The sequence below is a fragment of the Carya illinoinensis genome, chromosome 16 (assembly GCF_018687715.1).
Source record: "Carya illinoinensis cultivar Pawnee chromosome 16, C.illinoinensisPawnee_v1, whole genome shotgun sequence".
In the NCBI taxonomy this organism is placed as follows: domain Eukaryota; kingdom Viridiplantae; phylum Streptophyta; class Magnoliopsida; order Fagales; family Juglandaceae; genus Carya; species Carya illinoinensis.
This window is the reverse complement of record NC_056767.1, coordinates 30,256,143-30,271,463: the sequence shown is the minus strand read 5'-3', so window position 1 is coordinate 30,271,463 and position 15,321 is coordinate 30,256,143. Positions and strand designations below refer to the sequence as shown.

At 35.9% G+C, this 15,321-nt stretch overlaps 1 protein-coding gene and 1 non-coding gene across 2 annotated transcripts in view; one reads left to right on the top strand and one right to left on the bottom strand.

Moving 5' to 3' along the window:
• Positions 1 to 2,434: 2,434 nt before the first annotated feature.
• The window catches only part of LOC122298578 (ankyrin repeat-containing protein At5g02620-like), a 33,847-nt gene continuing 20,960 nt past the window's right edge, over positions 2,435 to 15,321 (bottom strand). Inside the window, exons 6-8 of the mRNA XM_043108395.1 lie at positions 7,413 to 7,634; positions 6,774 to 7,090; positions 2,435 to 3,247 (exon numbers count right to left, since the gene is read on the bottom strand). Coding sequence (XP_042964329.1) covers positions 2,636 to 3,247; positions 6,774 to 7,090; positions 7,413 to 7,634 — 1,151 coding nt within the window. The 3' untranslated portion in view covers positions 2,435 to 2,635. The remainder of the gene's footprint in view (positions 3,248 to 6,773; positions 7,091 to 7,412; positions 7,635 to 15,321) is intronic.
• Positions 11,777 to 11,874, top strand: LOC122300008. The gene has a single exon (XR_006239854.1). It is a non-coding gene; the product is annotated as a U6 spliceosomal RNA (small nuclear RNA).

Sequence of the window (15,321 nt, the reverse complement as noted above, 5' to 3'; positions counted from 1 at the left end):
TATCGAATAGATTATAGTTTTAAAAAATTGAAATTTAATTTCAATTATAATTTAAGTCTCACATATACAATCCAAGACAATCAAGTAAGATGTTTCAAGCATACTGTTAAGAGTTAAAAAGCTGTGCCTACGAAAAGATGAAATCGTGCTTTTGGAGTTGAGAAATAAATGAAATCGTGCTTCAAGTGGGTGCGAAACAAGTAAATGCAGGAAATGGTATTTTTTTATGTCAAGGGTTCAATAAATTTGATTAGTGGAATTGATGAAAACTAAAATTACTGTAATTTTATTAAGTCCACTGTAGCCTTTTTTTTTATGCTTCCTAGTCAAATGTTGGCCAAATTTTAACTTTGTTAAGCCTACTACAAGAGCACTAGTATTGGCATCAACAAATTTTGACTAAAATTTGATTAGAAAATTTATCTTTACAAATTTTAACTTGCCACTTTTCATAACACCAAATAATAGACTTAACAAATCTATCACTATTCTATTAAAATATTGATTTTGAACGTTTCATTATTTTAATTATAATTGTAATTTGAATATTAATTTGTTATTAACAAATTACATATTAATTTTCTAACAATCATATTATTCTAACAGATAAAATTTTCTAACGGTATTTTTTTTACAATAGTCGTATTTTTTTAACTGATATATGGTTGTATTAAATATTATGGTTGTATTATTGTTGTATTAAAGTTTATGGGTATATTAAAGTTTATTCATTAATACAACCATTTAAGAAACAAGAATAAATATTTTGATATTCAACTATTCTATTCGGGTATTCTTGATTTATTTTAATTTTAATTATAATTTAAATATTTATTCATTATTCTTTCCAAATCTATCAATTATATTTATTGCAAGGTTGCAACTTTGAATACAGGATATTAGAATCAGCCATGCATTTTCTTCTTGCACTCAGACCAAAGTAGTGGAAAAAAGATTATTATTTTAGTCTGAGAATAATATTTAGCTAGCCCAAGGACTGGTCAGATTTGGCTAGCAAAATAGCCTTACACTATAATTATTGTTTATTTGTTGAGTCTATTACAATAATTTACTATGCACCTTAACTAAACTATGGCTAAATTTTAACTTTGTTGAATTCACTATTAGTACTCTTAGAGGATTGACAATAGTTTCATCAAAGTCATTTTCAAAATTTGATGAAAAATACATATTTTTTATAAATCCAAAACTTCTCTAGCCATAACCCCACATTGGATAAGTCAAAAGAATAATATAATATTATTTTTTTAATAATAATATTTTTATTTTTTTTCATATTTGACAATTACACTAACCATATGTTAATTAATAATTTAATTTGATACTTAAATTATTGTTTCCTAACTAATTTCTTTCCTCAACTAATTGTTTTGATACTTAAATTATTGTTTTTCAACTAAGTGTTTTGAATAAATTATTACCTTTGAAGATGAACAGTAGAGTTTCATTTACCGTAACTCGTATCTCAAGTCTCTACCATTTGACTACTCCAATACATATGATTTCATCTATATTTCTTTGTACTTTAAAAATGCACTGGCATTTAATTAAACTAATGCTAGTACTCTTATGACCTATCCTAGGGTTGGGCAGTGGACCCTCACAATCCGGCCGTTCATCCAATTTTCCCCACACACAAGGGTAACATGTGGAACATCTGGCTTAGTAACTTCACTCTTATCCTACCCTTCTGCCTGCTTCGTTACACAAACACAGAGATATATAATCCTAAAAATCTTCACTTCTCTCCCACATTTGAAGTCCCCACACCCTCCTCTTCACCTTCCTTCTCTTCTCCTCCTTGTCCTTTCCTTTTCCTTCTTCTCTTATTCGGTTTCTATTTGAATCTTTATGCTCATTTATCATGTGTACGTAGTGTTGTGCACACTGCACAGGCATGAGCAAATACTCCCACCAATTCGTGACTGGTCCCTGCCTATGTCACGAGCTGACTTTGGGTTTGTCGTGTAGTGGTAGATCTATTGTGTATTTTGCCTATCTTTTGGTAGATATATTGTGTATTATGCCTTCTATTGGTATATCTGTTTTGTATTTTGCAATCATTTGGCAGATATGTTGTGTATTTTGCCATGAGTTTGTCACTGCGTGGTACATCCATTGATGTGCTTTGTGTAGTGTTGTTGTTAATATGGGAGGCCAGATGGTAGGATGGGAAACCTGCCTGTTCAATGGGTGGGCAAAGTCTAGGAAGAGATGGAGGTGGTGCCTGGGTTACAGGGTACATGGATGAGTGCTACCCATCCATATAAGGCAGGTGGTTCCCACTAAAACCCACCAATTCAAATTATAATAACCATCATTACTATTAATTCCACCCCTAACTCATAAATTGAAGAAAAATTAAGTCTGGTAATAGAAATGATCGAGTAGTACAAAACAGACAAGAAAGCAATGTCATAACTCCAATAGACGCAAGCTTAATAATATTCCATGGTTTTTATTTCATATGGAGAAATAGCATTATTGTCAAACATATAATTATAGACGCACAAGATCAGATGATCAGAACTTATAAATGTGTAGTACAAACTTGATGGATTAAATAAAGGAAAGCTTAAAAGAGAAACAAATGAAATAAATATAAACAAATACATTAAAAATCATCCTCGTAGAGGCGCTCCGGTACATTGCTGAAAGTAACCCTCAGAAGATTTAAAAACAGTGAAGAATTCTTTATAGTCAAGTAAATTACCAACGCAACCAGCACTGCATACAGAACCAATGCCACAGTTTTCAGTTTATCCTGTAACAGAAAGAAATGTGCAGCGCAGAAGGATATCAACATCGAAGCTATGCCAAGAAAAAGCGTCAATAAACTCATCAACAGTTTCTCTGGCAAATCGCTGCTGAAATCTCTAGCTTCATATGGTGATGACATAAGAGCGAAAAACATGACCACTGAAGCGACAGAGAAAAAGAGTGCAAATAGCGATGAGATGGCGAAGATGTAGAACGCGGGTTGGTTTCCGTACACTAGAGTGCCATGATCATCCTGCTTCAAGCCTCCTGGTATAGTGGCAGCAGTGGCGAAGGCCACACTGGCGATAAGTGTAGCAACAACAGACGACGAATTGGAGGTGCTGCTTAGCCACTTTCCACCACTTCTTACAAGTTTCCTATGGTTTTTGGTGAACATTTCTATTGGTGTCTTGTTGTTCTTATTGTGGAGGGGGAAGAAGTAGGGTGGCATGGAGTCCTCTACGAACTGCACCAAGCATGTCAATTAGTTAAGCCATCAATTTATAATCTCATTTTACCATACAATTTAGTTATCAAAACTAGAAATATGATACCTTAGAACAACCAAATTATCTTTCAATTTTTACATTCCCTTCGATCGACTTAGTTACATATATATCATGCAAATGTCCTTTAGACTTTTAACCCAGTTATCTAAAATGCTTTAATTAAAATCTATTTGAAAATAAAAACAGAAAAAATAGACGGGCCACCCACTGCAGGTAGCTAGGGGTGCTGGGCAGGTACTCGTATTAGGCCTACTTAACACCCCAGCCCGAGACTTAAATAGAATTGGCAAGTAGGCAAATGGTTCTTTGAAGAAAAACAAATGCTGATGGGTGCCACATGAGGATCCACACCCACCCAGAATACACTTGCCTACCCGCATTTTATTTAATTATCAATTACAAAGATAGCAACATTGGGAAAGCGGCGATGTCCGGAATAAAGGAGTGATGTTTAGAGTGACTGGTGACAATTATGGTGAATAATGTCTCTTCTAATAGTACCTCATTTGAGTATTCAAACAATAAGGTTAGAGAGGGAAATATGTCCATCTTGGATGGTGAGTTTTTGCATATTTAAAATTGTAGACATGTCCTTAATCTTATTATGACCAACGGTCTTAAAGATGTTCACCAGTCAGCTGCAAGAGTAAGAAATGCAATGAGGTTTGTAAAATCTTTATCAACTAGACTTGAGAACTTCAAGACTTTTGTTTATGTTGTGAGTCTTGAATGTAAGAAGATGTTGTGCCTTGATATTCCTATAAAATGAAACTCAATCTTTTTTATGGTAGAAGCGGCCGCATAGAAAGGTCTTTGATGCCAAGGGAGATGAGGATATGCAATATATATGTCCGTCACATTGATGAGGAAGAAGGGAGGTCAAGGTAACCTAGAGATGTGGATTGGGAAAATGTCCTAGTCTTTATTGAATTCTTGAGGTTTTTTATGACATCGCATGCACCATTTCTAATGCTTTGGATGTCGCATCAAATGAATATTATCACAAATCTGTCAGTAAAATGAGCAAGTGGATGAAATTTGTTAAAGTGTTGAGCCTAGTTTACATATTATGGCATTGAACATGAGACTCAAGTCTAAGAAATATTATGGAGATTCGAGTAGGATCAACGTTTTGTTATATGTTTCAATTGTTCTTGACTAGAGGTACCAAAAAAATAGAATGGTGTATGGGTTGGAAAACATTAGCTAGAATGATGGGCGGATCAACTTGTGTTGGTTAAGGATACCCTCAATAGTTTGTATGATGAGTTCCCTGCATGCAAGGAGATTAATACCGAACTTCCTCCATCTACCACATCACCTCTTACCAAAGCTTGTAAGCCAAGAAAATGTATGTGGGGTATAAAGTTTGGCGATACCCACGAGCTAAAGATGAGTTTAGACGTCCATTCAAACTTGGAAATACATTTGTTGGCAGAGTTACACCTATATGTGGAGGAATTTGATATTTTAGGTTAGTAGAAGGTTAATACCGTCAACTATCGTGTCCGGGAAGAGATAGCTTATAGTATTTTGGTCATCCTATTTTGACCGTAACCTTAGAGTCTACATTTAGCATCGAGGGGCACATATTGAATTTAATTAGGAGTTCATTGTCTCCTAGTACTGTGGGGGCTTTGATTTGAACACAATTGGATAAAAGGAAAACACATTCAGGTTTAGGAGTTGGTGGACTTTGCAGAGATCTACGAAGAGGAAGACGTTGATTACACAAAAAGTAGTAATTAATCTTAATTCATTCTTTGTTCACATTGTTTTATATTTAATAATAAAAAGCACTTTTGAATTCAATTGCCGTAGAGACAGATTAGGGAAAAGAGGTTCAATCCCAATCTACTTCGACCACACATTGAAAGTTTGATACACTAATAGTTTGTTGATTTTCTTTGTAGTTTGCACTTATGTTATTCTTCTTTCTTAATTGAAGTTCTTTTCTTTTTTGACATCATATTCTCATTTTCATCCTTTTTTTTTCTTCTTTTTTTTTTTTCAGATTTTAATGAACACTTGGGATTTGAGGGCCTAAGTTGGATTCGTCACCTTTATTTCATTTTTATTATTTATTTTTATTTTTTTGTGATGTAGATTTGTTATTCTTAAATTATTCAAAATATTTGTAATAATTTTAGATTAATTTTCAATAGTTTCAAATTATTCCCAACTTTATTATGTTTATTTAAAATTTGAAACTAGTTTTAGATTAATTTATATTTAGATATAAAGTTTATTTTTATATATTTTAGATTTTCAAAATTTGTAGTTATATATTTTGCTAGATTTCGGCTGAAAATCATATCTTGGACCCACAAATAGCCGAAAAGACCTTTAAAACAGGTTCTGGCCCACAAATAGTCTAAAGCCTCTAAAAACAAACAGGTCGTGGGAGACGGGGCCGGGTCCACATGATGAAGAACGCAAGAGCTGGGGATGTTGAATTGAGATTAGTTAAATTTAGTTCTTTATTAATAATAATATATTAACATAGTAGAATAAGTTATGTGAAACTTATTTAATATGTATTTGAATATTAAGATAATTTTAATATTATTTAGAAAAAATTAAAAAAAGTTATGGATCTCAAGTTTAAAGAAGTATTGAGTTAAAGAATGTTGTAGGTTCTACGTTTAAGGAGGTTTCGAATTGAGATGAGTTTAGTAATTTGAAAGTTGTGTGTTTGGATGTTAAACTTAGTTTAAAATTAGACTGAACTAAGTTAATTTCAGTGCATTCCAATAACCAGACTAGTCCTAAAACTCCATTTGGATATTTATAATATTTCCGTATATATATATATATATATATATATATATATATATATATATATGAATAATAGTGAAATTATTTGAGTTAAAATATTTTATTAAATTTTAGAAAATGAGAGAAAAAAAAGTTTAACAAAAATATTATAAATTTAAAAATGTTTGAATATAATTTTTTAATATATTTTTTGTTTTGAAATTTAAAAGAATAGTATTATTTTTGTGTTTTGTTTGAAAATATGAAAAATTTGTAATAATTAGATAATAATTAAATTTAATTATAGTTAAGAAAGAAATATATAAGAAAATCTAAAAGTACTTAAAAATAGTTATATTAGACGTTGGCCAATGGTTACACAGTTCAGATAAGATAAGATGAGATGTTTATTAAAAATTAAATAAAATATTATCGTAATATAATTTTTTAATATTGGTTTTATTTTGAGATTTGAAAAAATTAAATTATTTATTATATTTTATATGAAAAATTAAAACGAAAATTATAATGATGATTAAATAAAATAAGATGAGATAAAATAGTTTTTTTTTTTTTTTTTTTTTAATTTTTAATATATAACCAAGCAGCAAAAATTGAGTTGTTGTTTGAGGTACAAAACGAGTTTTCCGTTTAAAAAGTAGCGAGTAGAACATAACTAGTACAAAATTACAAATATCGAGATGCATGCCAAATTGAATGTCGTACCTGATACCACCTGATCTCCCATAGCATTTGCAGACCAGGAATCATACCAGGCGTATGGCGTGCAAGCCTTGCGGCGAGATGCAAGGCACCATTCCCATCCTTATCCACATGCCCAAACACGCTGTCTCTAGGGATGGTTCTTTGTAGCAAGAGTTGATAAACATGTATTTGCCTCTTCTCCACAGCCAAAAGCACTATATTCTTCTTTGTAACCGAAGTCTCGTCGTATATGGCAATGGGATATAGTTCTAAGATTCTCTCTACCATTTCAATGACACCATATTTAGCTGCAGTTAGTATGGGCGTCTCCCTGTCCTCTGCCAATGACACGCATGCATGCATTCACAATTATTATATAAGCTGCACTGCACTTAAAATGTAAATTCTTTTTGGCCTGCTTAAGTATAAACAAGGGGTCAGTATTTCAATGGCCCGAACCCTTTTTTTTTTGGGGGGGGGGGGGGGGGGGGGGGGGGGGGGGTGAGTTTTTTGGTTGCAATTATAATATGGGTAGTCACACCATTTAATATGACATAATTTGATTTATTGGATTCAAGATTTATCTTTTAAATTAAATTATACTACATAAATAATGTATAATATAAGACTTTCAAATAGAATTATTGTTATAATATATACCTTCATGACACGAGTGAGGTTTAGATTCTTGATTAATTGTCAAAGTTGAGTCCCGATCTTCTGAATCTTCTGGTTCGTCTTCACCCGCCCATGTTTCAGAACCTTGGTATAATTCTGTATGCTCTAAAAGCTTGTTCATAATTTGAACTGCCCATGTGTGCTTCTGTTTGACATGATAAGAACTTCTGATTATATGCTCCATCCTTCTTCTCCTGCTATATCCTAATCAACATAATAATTAAGATTAGAGTAATATTATATACAATTGTAAGTGTGCAAGCGCAATGTAATCGTTTTGAAAAAAAAGTAGGATCTACTGTTAAAAAATTATTATTATTTTCATACGGATTACTTATTTACATGACTTTTTTCAAAGTAATTACAGTGCATTTGTGCACTCATGGCTGTAACTATAATTTCTCTTAAGGTTATTCTAATATGTACATAGATGTATAAGAATTAAACATATTAATAATAAATATAGGCGCATGTACATATATCATGTGTATATATATTGATATGTTATATGTTGGTGGCAGCTTATATATGCATGTGGCAATGTCGCATTGATAATTTGGTCTACAATGGATATACAATTAATTACACCTAAATTCACTAAATTAAAAAAAAAATGCATTTTGGGACAATTTTTTGGAGATAAAAGATATATTCTCCTCCATATAAAAAGTCTACCGTTAGTGATGTAATTAGGGCTGTAATCGAGCCGAGCCGAGCCGGTTTTTGGCTTGTTGAGCTCGGCTCGACTCAAAATACTCGAGCTCGGGCTCGAGCTTGAGATTTTTTTTTTATTCTTTGTTCGAGCTCGGCTTGATAAACTAAATTCTCAACTCGAGCTCGAGCTCGAGCTCGTCCCACAAACGAGTTTGAGTCGAGCCGAGCTTGAATTGTTTTTTTTTTCAATAAGATTTAATAATTAATAAATTAAACAAATAAATAAAGAATTAATATTGAATTTATACAACTAACAAATAGAACCTCTACTAATTATAAAATTTTAAAAAATTTATAAATAATTAATATTTAATTAGTTTATATTTATCCATAATAACAATATTTTATATGCCTACATATATTATTAATACATACACTTAATATGATAGCATATATCTATTTCATATATGGTTCCCACATACTAGTATATGAAATTATTAAATTTTATCGACTAATTATAAAATATATCTATGAAGTATATTCACTATATAGACATAAGTAATTAGAATACATATTATATATTTAATTATAAAAGTGGTATGCTTATATTATTAGCTAATACATATATATATATATATATGAATAGGTGTATGTATATATTTATCAATATATGAATGAGTTTTAATCGAGTCAAGCTAACAAGTCGACTCGAGCATAAACGAGCGAGCCTAAACGAGCATTAACCGAGTCGAGTCGAGTTGAGTTTTGTAGGGTATGTGTCATTTGCAAATCGAGCGGGTATCTGTTTTTACAAACGAGCTTCTTTTTTTTTTCACGAGTTGAGTTCGATTCGAGTTTAACCGAGCGAGTACCGAACGGGCTATCGAATAGATTGATTCATTTACAGCCCTAGATGTAATTGTTTTTTCAGCTCCAAATACCACATCTTTAGAATCCAATTTGTGGTGAAAAGTAGCTGTGCTACTTACACATTCATCCGCATCTCATCCCCATTCAACGAACGGTGGAAGGATATATCCGTCCCTCACTGACTTGGACCTAGCCCAATTTACCAAGGCTAAAAGCCTAGGTATTAAAAACTCGGCATATGGCGAGAAGAAGGCTCAGACCCACAGGAAAGACAGGATAGCACCCACATGGACACGCCTCTAGCCACGCCACATTAAATGACCCGATATGGGTTGAGATCTCATTTCTGACAAAGGTTACCCCATTAAATGTGACATGATGCCACCCCTAGGCACAATGACTCAACATGAGTCGAGACCTTGTCCTTGACAGAGGCTGTCGCACTAAATGCGACGACATGCTGACCAGAGCAAGGGTGAACACCCTAAGTATAGAAAGAACAGTGACCCCACTAGAAGAGAGAAGTATAAAAATCTTGATTCAGATACAACTCGATGATATGTTATCACACACTCTCTCTCTTTGAAGCAAAAATTAACTTAGGAATCAGAGGTATTTTCTGGCACTCCTGGGCACCAAACTTCCTTGTCTCAGGTCGAACGTGGAGATAGGCAGGGTGCGAAATACATCCTTAATAGTTGACACCGTTTGTGACATCTATTAAGTAGAATTAATGTGCATTTCATATGCTTGCTGCAACACGGTCTAGGCAACCAGTGAATAGGAAGCTACCTCAACCAACATGGAGGGAAGATTTGCATAAATGGAGGAGCAAATGGAAAAGGTGGTGTCGGAAATGGAAAATCTCCAGTGAGAAAACAAGATCCTTAAGCAAAAGAATGCAGGATCTGGGAAAGGCCCTGGCACGAGCCAAAATGAGCAAATCTAGGTAGAGTTACAAAGTGCAAGAGGGGCTGCCGTTGACGACAAGGAAAAGAAAAAGATGCACCTTGAGTTACATAACTTCATGGGCAAGTCTGAGGAGATGGCCAAGAAATTTGGAGCATTATCCTCGGTTGACAGTTGCTAAGTAGCATAGATCTCCCTTACATTATGGAGGTTATGGCAGTCTCGCTCTCATTGAAATTCGAGGTCCTGCAGATCGAGATGTACGACGGATCCAAGGATCTAGTCAAACATCTCGAGTCGTTCAAGGCTCACATGATGCTCCACGACTTTCTTAAGAAGATTGCATGTCAAGCTTTCCCCCCTGAAGTTCAGAGGTAGGGGGAGGGGATGGTTCGGGGCCTTGCAACCAAGCACCATTGATAGTTTTGAGGAGCTGTGTAGGCAATTTATTACCCAGTTCATGGCCAGTAGAAGGAGGAGGCATCTGAAGCCTATCTCTTGGCCGTGAAGCAGCTAGAGGATGGAAGTTTGAAGGCTTATCTCTCCCGGTTCAATAAGGATTGCCTTACAACAGTGCTCCAAAGTGTCGGTTAATGGTAGAATTGGCAAGAAGGACCCCTACAATGCTGCAAGAATTCATTGACTAAGCAGACGATTTTGTCAATGCCAAGGACACACTCCGAGCTTTGACCACCCCAAAAAGGTCCCCATGCGGCCGGGGGGAGGGGGGGCGATCAGAGAACGAGGAACAAAAGAGGTACAAGTAAAGGAGCATGTGAAAAAGAGTCAAAAACCAAGAAGGGGCAGTATAAGAAAAGGAAAGACGATGGTTCTTCTTCCAGGAAAACACACTCGAGTATGAGTGTACCAACAAATGACGAGAAACAACCCCTAGGGAATGACGATCGCGGTTAAAGAACTCACAGGTTTTGCACTTCTCATAACGTAGAAGGCCATAGAACTGAGGATTGCCATCATTTGAAACGAAGGATAGAAGAGATGCAAGAAGATGGGGAGCTGAGGCAGCTGATCAAGCAGCATTTGTCATTGCCTAGGTGAGTAGACTGCTAAGGGAACAAGTGAAGGAGGAGAGACCGCAGGAGAGAGAGCCCGATGTCGAGGAGGACTACAGGGAGAGGCATGGAGAACCCCCCACGCCGAAATCAGAACAATGTCCCTTTAGGAGAAATCTGGACTATTGCTAGGAGATTTTCCAAGGGAGAAGTGCCTGCATCCAATAGAAAGGCATACGCCCACAGAGGAAGGTATGAGTAAGGCTGTAATTGAGCCGAGCCGAACCTGTCTTTGGCTTACCCAGCTCGAGACTTTTATTTAATCTTTTTTCGAGTTCAAGATTTTTATTTAATTTTTGTTCAAGCTCGACTCAGTAAGCTAATCTTCCAATTCGAGCTTGTCTAAAAATTGATCTCAAGCTCAACTCGAGTAGTTTATTTGGTATTTATTTTTTAAAAAATATTTAATAATTAATAAATTAGATAAATAAAAAATCTAATATTGACTATATAAAATTAATAAGTAGAACCTCTATTGAATTATAAGATTTTAAAAATTTATAAATAATTAGTATGTAACTAGTTGATCTTTATCTATATTAACAATATATTATATGCCTATATAAATTTTTAATACATTCACATAATATGATAGTATATATCTATTTCATATATGGTTCACACATACTAGTATATGAAATTATTAAATCTTATTGACTAATTATTGTACAAATTATAAAATATAGCTATGAAACATATTATATATAGGCATAAGTAATTAGAATACATATTATATACTTAATTATAAAAGTTCTATACTTATATTATTAGCTAATACACACATATATGTATATATACATAGGTGTATATATATTTATCGATATATGAATGAGTTTTAATCGACCATTCGGGTACATCCAATAAAATTGGAACGATATAGAGAAGATTAGCATGGCCCCTACGCAAGGATGACACGCACAAATAGAGAAAAGAGTTTTAATCGATTCAAGATAAAGAGTCGACTCGGGCATAAATGAGTAGACGTTAATGAGCTTTAGCCAAGTCGAGTCAAGTTTAGTCGGGTATGTGTCATTTACTAATCGAGCGGGTATATGCTTTCACACGCGAGCTTTTTTTTCACAGTTGAGTTCAATTCAAGTTTAACTGGGCGAGTATAGAACAAGGTATCGAACAGACTGGTTCAATTATAGCCCACAGACCAACGAAACAAGCCTAGACTGGGAAGATGACAACCGACTCCTTCGATGAAAGCGACTGTTAATGGGTGATCTACCTGCATGACAATGCCCTGGTAGTGATGATGTTGGTCGCCAGCTTCACCTTTAGGAGGATACCGATAGATGATGGGAGCTCGGCCAACATTCTTTTTTTGAAAGCATTCACCAAAATGGGAATCGACCAGAACCATTGAAGGGATTTTCAGGAGAAACGATACAATCCATGGGTTGCATAACCCTACTTGTGACGGTCAGGTCAGGAATATACACTACCACCACGATGACAAGCTTCCTTGTGGTCAAGATTCCTTCCTCATACAATGCCATAATAAGGTGGTCGACTATGAATGTATGAAGGCCATAACCTCTACATACCACCTGAAACTGGAATTTTCAATAGAAATGAGTGTAGGTAAAGTGTGTGGCCAGCATGTGGTGGCGAGAGAATTTTACATACAGAAACTGAAGGTTGGAGAAAAGCACGTGCACATGGTAGGGATCAAGAAGCAAGTTCCTCCCCTGCAGCTCGAGTTCATCAAACTAGTGGCAGACGCTAAGGAGGGGGAAGCCTAAAAGCAAGGATAGGCCAAGGAGCCTCTGGAACTAATTTCACTGAGTGAAGATTGCCCTAAATAGAAGGTGAGGAAGGATTACTTGCTTCGGGACTATCAGGGAAGCCCGCTACCTAGAGCTCATTGACTAAAGGATGACGAAGGGAAGAAGATGCAACACCCCAAGCAATATGACACTCTTGTGTAAGCACACCTCGTAAATTCAATAGAATTGCTATATATTTCATGATACCCCTTTATGTTTCATTTATTACAATCAAATGTTTACCACTACAAAAAAAATCTTGGGAGCCACCTAGCGCAGTCGAGTCCATCTCCAACTTGGTAATCTAAGTTGATGCTCCCCACTCGCACTGGCAAGCAAAGGAGGCAACACCTATCCTAAGTGTCTCATCTCTCATTTCCACCTAGTGCAGTCGAGTCCATTTCTCGCATGGTCATCAAAGCCGATGTTCCGTGCTCAGACCGATTAACAAAAGAGGGAACACCTCTCTTAAGTGTCCCATCTTAGGAGCCACCCAACGCAGTCGAGTCCATCTCCCGCTTGGTCATCTAAGCCAATGCTCTACACTTGCACCGGTGAACAAAGGAGGGAATACTTTCCTAAGTGTCACATCTCTACTCGCCACCCAGCGCAGTTGAATCCATTTCCCACCTGGTCATCTAAGCTGATGCTTCGCGCTAGCATCAGTGAACAAAGAAGGGAACACTTATCCTAAATGTCTCATCTCTTCTCTCCACCCAATGCGGTTGAGTCCATCTCCTGCCTAGTCATTTAAGACTAAGTATTTCCATGCCCAAATAATGGTTAATAGTCCTTTGGTTCAAATCAAAGGGCATAACATGTGCACAAAAAAAAGGAAGGAAGTAGAAAATGTACATCTTCACAGACACCAATAAGAGTCTAAATAAAAAAGACGAATGTCACTCGAAATGATGGGAGCCAAAAATATATTTACAATGTATACATTGTCCAAAACAATACAACAATAGCTTCAGAAAATTGATTTTTTGCAGCAGGGCGAGGAAAGGCATCAGCCATCAAGAGTAGGGGTGGGCAGCCAAATCTGCTCTAGATTCCTCTCCCCCGTTAGGCTTCAACCTCTAACTATTTTTGGGACACTCCTCCCTTGATTGGCCTAAGTCCTTCCACAGGGCACCTAGGCAAGCACCTTTTCGCAAAGTGCGGGCAATGTATCCTTCCAGAGACTAGTTGTAATTGTTGACCATGGCAAAAGCCTGCTTGGCCTGGTCTCTCTCGACCCTAAGCCTAACTATCTTGCAATAAGTTTGCTTAGCATAGGTCTGCAGTATGCAGGTCTCCTTCTCAAAGTCAGCTGACAAATCATCAATCCCCAATTAGACAAAGGGAGTTAATTAGTAACAGAACAGAGTGCGAAAGAAGAACATGCAGGAAACCATTTGTATTTTTGCTACAATGATTACAGTGTGCGAGACCCTCTCTTATATAGAGGCTGAAGAAAGAAATAAAAGACAAAAGGAAGGAATATAATTCCGTTACAATATGTCAGAGAATCAAGGTATTTTTCTTCTTGAAGGTTCTGCCAGATCATTGTCCAAGTCACTTGCTGAGTCACATTTCTTGTGTGATGTGCTGCTTATGTTAATATTCCCCCTCGAGTCCATTGCGATATGCTTCACAGTGAGACTCGTTTTCAACATGTTGAATCTGTCAGCCACTATTGGTTTGGTGAAAATATCGGCTAGTTGGTCTTTACTGCTGCAGAAAGAGACCCGGAGGGTTTTGGCAGCAACTCAGTCCCTCACAAAATGAAAGTCCACATCCAAATGTTTGGTACGAGAGTGATATACTGGATTGGCAGTTAGATACGTTGCACCAAGATTGTCACACCATAGAACAGGTGGTTGAGACAGTGAGAAACCGAGTTCTTTAATGAGAGTTTGCAACCATATTAATTCAGCAGTGGTGTTTGCCAATGATTTGTATTCGGCCTCAGTACTTGATCTGGCCACTGTGTGCTATTTTCGTGAGCTCCATGAAATGAGGTGACAGCCCAAGAAGATACAAAAGCCTCCTGTGGAACGCCTATCGTCTGGACATCCAGCCCAGTCTGAATCCGAATAGGCATGCAGAGTAAAATTGGATTTATATGAAAAGAAGAGGCCATGATTGATGGACTGTTTGAGATATCAAAGGATTCGTTTTACTGCAGTCCAGTGACTAAGTTTAGGCTCATGCATGAATTGACAAACCTTATTTACTGAGAAGGAAATATCGGGTCTGGTCAAAGAGAGATATTGTAGGCTGCCTACAACACTTCGAAAAAGTGTGACATTTTCAAATGATGGAGAATCGAATTTAGAGAGTTTTGAGGAAGCTGACATGGGAGATGAAATGGGATTGGCTTCCAACATATTTGTTTTACGTAAAATGTCATGAATATATTTTCTTTGGGACATGATGATTCCATCAGGTAAATAATTGAGCTCCAACCCAAGAAAATATGACAAAGTGCCTAAATCAGTAACAAGGAAGGTTTCGGCCAGATCAACAAGTAATGTATCAACAACTTTAGATGATGATGAGGTAATTACCATGTCGTTAACATAGATGAGAACGAAAATACAGAGAGCATTCTTGTGATAGATGAAA